This window comes from Pistacia vera, unplaced genomic scaffold (assembly GCF_008641045.1).
Source record: "Pistacia vera cultivar Batoury unplaced genomic scaffold, PisVer_v2 Contig233, whole genome shotgun sequence".
Taxonomy (NCBI): Eukaryota; Viridiplantae; Streptophyta; class Magnoliopsida; order Sapindales; family Anacardiaceae; genus Pistacia; species Pistacia vera.
The window spans coordinates 1353323-1360999 of NW_022196039.1; the positions used below are offsets into that span (position 1 = coordinate 1353323).

General features: G+C 29.6%; 2 protein-coding genes across 2 annotated transcripts; both read right to left on the bottom strand.

Moving 5' to 3' along the window:
- Positions 1-1411: 1411 nt before the first annotated feature.
- On the bottom strand, positions 1412-2948 carry LOC116131347 (floral homeotic protein PMADS 2-like). Its single transcript, XM_031417007.1, has 2 exons — positions 2766-2948; positions 1412-2478 (listed from the first exon to the last, which is right to left on the bottom strand). The coding sequence occupies exon 2, from the start codon at positions 2468-2470 to the stop codon at positions 1544-1546; it is 927 nt and encodes a 308-aa protein (XP_031272867.1). The 5' UTR covers positions 2471-2478; positions 2766-2948; the 3' UTR covers positions 1412-1543.
- Positions 2949-3738: 790 nt separating this feature from the next.
- LOC116131457 (WAT1-related protein At5g64700) lies at positions 3739-7129 on the bottom strand. Its single transcript, XM_031417108.1, has 7 exons — positions 6754-7129; positions 6600-6662; positions 6386-6502; positions 4636-4891; positions 4369-4527; positions 4131-4282; positions 3739-4010 (listed from the first exon to the last, which is right to left on the bottom strand). Exons 1-7 carry the CDS (start codon positions 6927-6929, stop codon positions 3845-3847), a joined length of 1089 nt encoding a protein of 362 aa, XP_031272968.1. The 5' UTR covers positions 6930-7129; the 3' UTR covers positions 3739-3844.
- Positions 7130-7677: the final 548 nt, after the last annotated feature.

The following is a 7677-nucleotide window of genomic DNA, read 5'->3' on the forward strand; positions in this document are numbered from 1 at the left end:
TAACAATATTATGATATGTTTATCTTAGTATATAAATTAATGTGGGTTTGACTTTTATTTTGACTCCCTTAAAAGGGGTTAAATAGTATTTTAATAGTTTGAATTACTTTGTGCGGTTTTGGGTTTTGGACCAAACTTTTTTATTGTTAAAAATTAATTGTCACCCAGTTTGAAAAGAAATTATTATAGGAAAAAAAGGAGATATCAATATTGATTTCATTTAAACAAAGAGTGATTATCGGGATTCTCATTAATTATATGAATAATAATATTTCAGGTACAATTTTAATATAATTATTTTAAAAATAAATTAAAAGAAATTACATAACAAGTATGCAAAATTGTTACATCAATTTATATATTTATTACTAATACAGTAAAACCTCTTTATAGTCATAATGGTGGGATTAATTAATTTTATTATTATGAGAATGTTATAACTTAATAGAGGTGTAGTTACAAAAACTATTGTTTTAATTTATTATTTTATAAGTCATGTTTTAGTAATACAGTATTAGGATTTCAATTCAGCGCTTTAATTGCCTACTTTGAAATTGATAGAAGATCGTTCTTGGAACCAGCAAAGATAAGTTTCATTGATGGAACTGTAAATACAGTTGATGCATGGTCAATTGATGTGAAGCCACAGACAATTGCCAATAATTTTAAGCACTGCAAAATTAAGACCCTCGAACCCGATGTCGATGAATTGTAAGTTACAAATAAAGTGGATGAAGAGAATAAAAGAGTCGTTATAGAATTGAATGATCAGATTCGACAACTTCACTATACTAATCGAATGGATATTAATTTCTTCCCCCATCATCCAAATGAGCAACAAATTGTATATATTTTAACTAAAAAAGAAACTATTGCTGCAATTAGACAAGAAAAGAAATGAAATAATCTTGAGGATAATGGTACGAAAATACAAAAAGTTTCGTGCCATAAGACTCTAAACATGTTTGAGAAATTAAAAATATTTTGGCTTCAACAAGAAGGTGTCATGCTAGAGAATTATTACATATTCGCAAATTAAAATATATGGTAACAATTTTAAAACATAAATCATTGTCCCAACAATATTAAAAAAATATTTTATTTCACCTTAAACCTTTAATGTAAAATAATTTTTTTTTTTTTTTGTAATATACATATAATTATTACTATGTAGAGACAATTTTCCTTAAGGCGGGAATTAAAAAAATTATAACTTATTACAATATGGAGTTTATTCTTATTTATAACTATCCCAAATTTGAATTATATTTTTTTATGATTATATAGAGTTTATTCCTCTATAGAGTATCACTATAGAGGGGTTTTACTGCATATATCACCATATATTTTATAAAAGAAAAATAAAAGAAGTATTTCTTATAGTAATAATAAAAATCATTATAGGGTGAACAACATCATCCATTAAAGACAATCAACAGTTAATAATTGATTAAAATCCTTATAATTATCAACATAACTACAAGAATTAATCAAACCTTAATTTATTACTTCAATAGTTCATCGAACCTGGATCTTTCAATATCTACAGCCTTCTTCTCTTGCTATTGGCATCAAACTGATTCATGTCAAAATGGAACTCAGGATTAAACTGAGAGGTATGTTGATGCTGCATTTGAGATGAGTTATTTTGTAGAACAGGAAACCGCTCAAAAGGCGGCAATGGCTGCAAACTTGAACCAAAGAAATTCACAGGCCTTGGATTTTCTAGCAATGCAGCCATTGGGTCATAGTAAATTGGTTTCACTGATTGAGTGTAAGTATTATATTGAGGTAGAGATAAGTCACCGCCGTTCATCATCATTAAATTCATCGAATTATCGAGAGGATGAAGATCGAACGGTCGCATTTGGAGAGCCTGATTGGTAGGATAATATGGAAGATTAATTTGCCTGTTATTAATTACTTCTACTCCTTCCATTTTATTGTTCTGAAACAAAACCTGAGCATTGTTGCAGCCGTCCATCAAAGCTTTTTCTTCCTTTAAAATTGCAATCTTTCTTCTAGCAACTTCAAGAATGGTGTCGAATTTGGCAAGAAGATGATTAAGTTGATCGTCGGAACAATTTTCTAAACGATCACTCCAGCCACAAGGGAACTTTGCTTCCAAATTATCCTTCCGAATTTTCTCAATTTTTTGTTCAAGTTTTATTCTCCGATTAGCGAAGAAATCAAACAAGTTTAGAGTTTTCATCTCGCGATCAGATAAAGTTGTTTTCTTTCTAAACAAATCGAGAACTTTCAGAAATTCCTCTCTTTTCTTCGGAAAAGTTTCCATCTCTGCCGGGCGATTGTTGAGCTTTGGCATATAGATTATCATGCACGTAGGAACTCCGCAAAGAGTTGCAAACTCCTGAATTTTCTTCTCCAATCCCTTCTTCCTTTTTTGATAAGTTATCATTCGAGACTTTTCTTTTTTAATCAGTTCCATTGTTAACTTTCCGCGGCCCATCGTTTGATCTACAGTGGTAAAATTTAGCCTAACCCAATTTAGAGAAATTATGGAGACAAACAGCTTGAAATCCTGAGAAATTGTCTCGAAGCATTTTTTTTGGTACAAAAAATATTGGTTAAAATAAAAACCCTATTCAACATAGGTTTGTCATTGATATGCATGAAAACAAATTAAAATTAGAGACTAAGAAGAACAATAATAAAGGAAAATTTACAGGAAAAATAAAGGCAAAAGCATTAAACAAACAAGTTTTTACTATAAATTAAGAGGATAATTAAGACTGAGGAAGTACCTTAAAGGTAATGGCTTCTCACAAGGCGACTTTGATCTGGAGCAAGAACGGTAATAATAATAATAATGGAGTTATTTGATTGACCTTTATAGAAGTATGGGATTGAGTTGCCATGAATTAATTCAAAGTTCTTCTTACAAATATGGAAAGCAAATAAAAAATATTCAATTTATTAATTACTTGCATTAATAAGAATCTTAAATAATCCTAATTTTACTTATTTGGCTTTTGAGTAAATAGGAAAGTGGTGGGAATATAAATTCATTATATATATATGTATTTGAAATTTTTTAAAATATTACACACTTTGATTAATTAATATTACCTTCTTATAGGAAATTTTATGCATTAAGGTCCTGCATTGAGTTAAACTTGTAAGAATATTGTTAGTTTATTTCAATGAAGAATAGACATTACGAAAATTTATTCTTTTTATAATTTTTCGTCAGTTTTATTAATCAATATTTTATAATTTTATGTGACATATTATAAGTCCTCACATTTTATTTTAGTGTTACTAATTTTAAGTTTTCTATTTTTTAAAAATAAATTTTTTTAAAAAAATGTGAACTTTTTTTCTGCTCCTATGTTGAGTTGGGCCGCCTGGGGTTTACACAAAATTTGAATCAAAGCCCAATGGTTCCTATCAGCTGTGGCTAGAAACCCAAGCCCATAAATTAAATTACATTTACAAGTAAAAAAAATAATAATAATAATTGCCCAGAAACAGAATTAATATTTCTATTAAAAATATCATAAAATTTATAGCAATATTATAAATAGAGCAAAACAGCCTTACAATCCCCTTTTTTTTTTTTTTTTTTTTTTCGAAGTAAACAATGCTTATTGTTGTGAACTTGTTGAGAGATTTGTAATTATTGTATTTAAAAAAAAAAAACCTCATTTTTAATATATATTATTGAAAACAACAATTTTTTTTTTTTTTAATAATTACAAGTCTTTCAAAGATCATAATAATTTCTTGTAAAATAAAGGGTAGGGGTGGACATTGAAGTAGAAGTGGGAAGAAAATACTTCAATAATTAAAGCTAATGAAGATTTTAATTATGTAATTAAGTTTAAAATAATGGTGATGATGGAGTAACAGTCGCTAATTTGAGCTGATGATCTGGTTTCTCAGCTTGAGTTGGTAAGCAACTTTTCTCCTCCAATAGTTTTTGCTCTTTGCTCTTCCCCCATAATACACTATATAGACCTCCAATTAGCAATAATCCACCAAAAATCCTGCATAATTAAACAAGCGAAAGCTGATCAGATTATGAATTATCGGGTCGATACATAATATCAATCAATTAAAGTCAATCCAACGATTGCTAATTACAAGTGAACGATAAAATTACATACCTTCCTAAAGTAATAATCTCACATAAGAGAAATACAGAACTAATTATGGTGAAAATCAAAGTTAAGGGGGTTGACATGGCCAAGAACACTGGCCCTTTCTTCTCGATAATCCATGCTTGTAAGTAAAATGAAACCCCAGTCACCACAATTCCCTGTCAAAATTTGAAAACAAAGTTTATATAACATATGCATCTTTTTAAAATACAGAAAAATTAAGTTAGAAATTTGAAAGACTTACACAATAAACCACAGCGAGGAGTCTGAGATTCCAACCAAGAGCCCACTCATGAGGGTCTCTTACCAAAACAATGGCAATTACAAAAGATTGAACTGAGCTCATAAGGCATTGGAGAGTTGTAAAGAGAAGCTTTGAAGGGTAGCTTTTCAACACACGAACCTGCATGTTTCATGACACAATAATCAATTAATTTTAAATTAAATAATCAAATCAAACCAATTTTAATTGTATAACTAGCTAGAGGTGTTAAATTAATTAATTCATTACCTGCAATACAAGCCACAAGCCCCAACAAGTGTTGGAAGTGAGCATGAGGAAGCAACCCTTTATCCAAGTTTTGCCAGAATTCTGAGCATGACCCTCAACTTCATGGCTATTATGAAAATAAAAAATGTGAAGATGGCACGCAATTTTGAACTGGGGACCATTGTAAAAGGCCAGAGTGGCTGCACCGCCAGTGCAGATTAATATTCCTACAAGTTTCGCCACCCCTGGAATTGTCCTCAACTTCAACGCCTCCATCCTGTAACACAATATTAATTTTCATATGTTAAAGATTATTGCATAATTACCCATTTCTTAAATGAAAAATATATAATTTCATTTTTTTTTTTTTTTTTTTGATTATTGCATAATTACCCATTTCTTAAATGAAAAATATATAATTTCATTTTTTTTTTTTTTTTTAATAAAAATAGAGGGAGTGGTGCAAGATTTTGCAAAATCCATGATAATGAAGTTGATACTTTTAGATTTTTTTAATTTCTATCGTATTACAAGTTTGGCTTTATCTGTTTTGTATGATTTCAGAGTGTGGATCCTGTGCTTGTCTTTCCACGAGAGGCACAATTAATACACAGAACAGAAAATACAAGCTTCAATTAATTTTTCATGAAATCAAAGATAAAAAAAAAAAAGAAAAAGAAAATAAAGCCACTCTTTTAACACATGAAACACTGTAGACGATTAAATTTCAAATTTATGGGAAATTTATGATATTCTATATATACTTTTCAAATATATTTTTTTTCTTAGGTTAGATAAAAAAAGAATATTGCAATTAATAATATTATATATGTTCAATTAGGAACTGATTATTGTTTATATATATATATATATACAATCACATGCATTCTTTAATTAATTATCCTTGCGACTTTGAAAGCATTAGTATTAATTACCCAAGCTGATGATTTGCTTTATAATTAATCAACAAACAATAATGAAAGGTGTCCAGCTTAACTGTTTTTCCATTTTTCTTTTCTATGTTTAATTTTCTATCTTCTCTATGATTCCCTAAAAAGAGGTCTCACAAATCTTTGTCACCTCAATTAATTAATGCAACGATCGAGCAAGTGCTTACAGCACAAAAAGCTTTCCCTTTTTCTTTTCTTCAACCTCTTTCTCTATAAAAAAAGTCCATCGATCTTAATTTAATTACCAAGTTGAATATATATAATATACATGCACCTACAATTAAAAGAAAAAAAAAAACTTTTGGACTAACAACATATAATATCAATTCATTTATCTAATAAAAAACGCAAACCTCGTTAAATAATTTTAGTATATAGTTTACTAATACAACATAACATTAAAAGACAAAGGAATTTTGTTTCAGTCAAACTTTCTGGTATCAAACTGTATTTATTAGTCAATAGATATGCAAACAACATAATACTCAATTTCATGCTAAAGGTATAAGCAATGAAGGATCGATGTACAAGTTCAAACATGATGCTTCCCATGAAGAATTGCACAATTTAAAAACTCAACAAATTAAATTATCTTTAAAGTGGAAAGTGCTCAATTCATGTGTGAGTGTGAGCATATAGAGTTAAAAATATTTTATCTCTAACAAACAAGACACAAACTATCTTTCTCCGGGTCTCCTTCCCATGAAGGAATATCTAAACATGCGACTCACACACCATCACCACATGAAACAGTTTGGTTCTTTGCAGCATAATTTGGAATGACAATTCATAAATGAAAATCAAAGCTTAATTTAACTTACCCGAGAAGAACTGCCAAGAAGAAAGTTATGACAGGAAGACAATTTGTAGTTGCAGCAGCCAAAGTTGCAGAAGTGTAAATCAAAGCAATACCGTACAAGTCCAAGGTCAAAGTTATCCTGAAAATTTAAAAACATAAGGCTTGCATTAAGTAATTTTCTTCCAACTGTCGAGGTTGGTTTCTTGCTCTTTAAGTCGAAAAATGGATATGCATACCCAAATAACGAGAGCATAAAAATCTTGCAAAAGGTCACAAATGATAGAGGAGGAGCAGTTTTCCTGGTAGAACACAAAGAAATAAAAAAATCATAATTATGCAAGAAACTTAATTAATTAAATAATTAACATGGAAGTTTTGATTAATATTTACCACTCTATGAACATGGAGAGAGGGATTAAGAAGACAGTAGCAGCAGCTTGTCTGTAGAAGATGAACACAAAATTGTTCATACCGCCATTGAATGCCGCCTTGGAGAGCAAGAACATGCCTGCATAAATTGCTTGAACAAGAACCACAGCCAAGAAAGGCTTCTTTAACCTTTCCATTAGTTCTTAATTAAAATTTTCTTTGTGATTGATCAAAGAAACTAGTCTCACTCTCAAATAACAAAGTTAGAAGAACAATAATTGGCGAAGGTTTATATAAGTTCACTAAACCATGGGCAATGAAGAGAATACTCACTGAAAATTACAAGTTTTCTCCTATTGGGACGTGTGTGGTGAAGATGATAGGTTGCTTTACTATGAAGGGACCACTAATTTTTGCTTAGCTAGCCATCAAGTGATCTCTATTTATAGCCCATCCATCCATGCAAATGTTGAAAATGTTTTTTATAAAATGTATTTTGAAAGCAACACTTTGATGAATTGGTTCCCATTTTGACACCTTTTAAAGTATATACTCATTTGCTTTTTCTAGCTTGCTCCACTGTCCATTTCCCTGGAATTTCTCAGGTTAATTCTCTACACTGAAAAGTATTTTAATATCATATTCCAAATGAAAACAACGTGAGATTTAAGCAGAAGATTCAGGCTAGCTAGTATTCATACTGATTCAGAAATTTTTTTTGACTTGAATTTCTATTCAATCATATGTTTAATTCTAATCTAATTAAATGTGTAACACGTGTATATATATATATATATTTCGATTTTGAAAGTTAACCTTTTGATTAAGATGGATGATTAATTAACACCTACCCTAGCTCACATTATAAAAAGAATTTTTAAACTCTTAAACCTTAAATTAATATTAACCGTTTTAGGAACAGTCTTGTGTACTGCGCCATAAAGG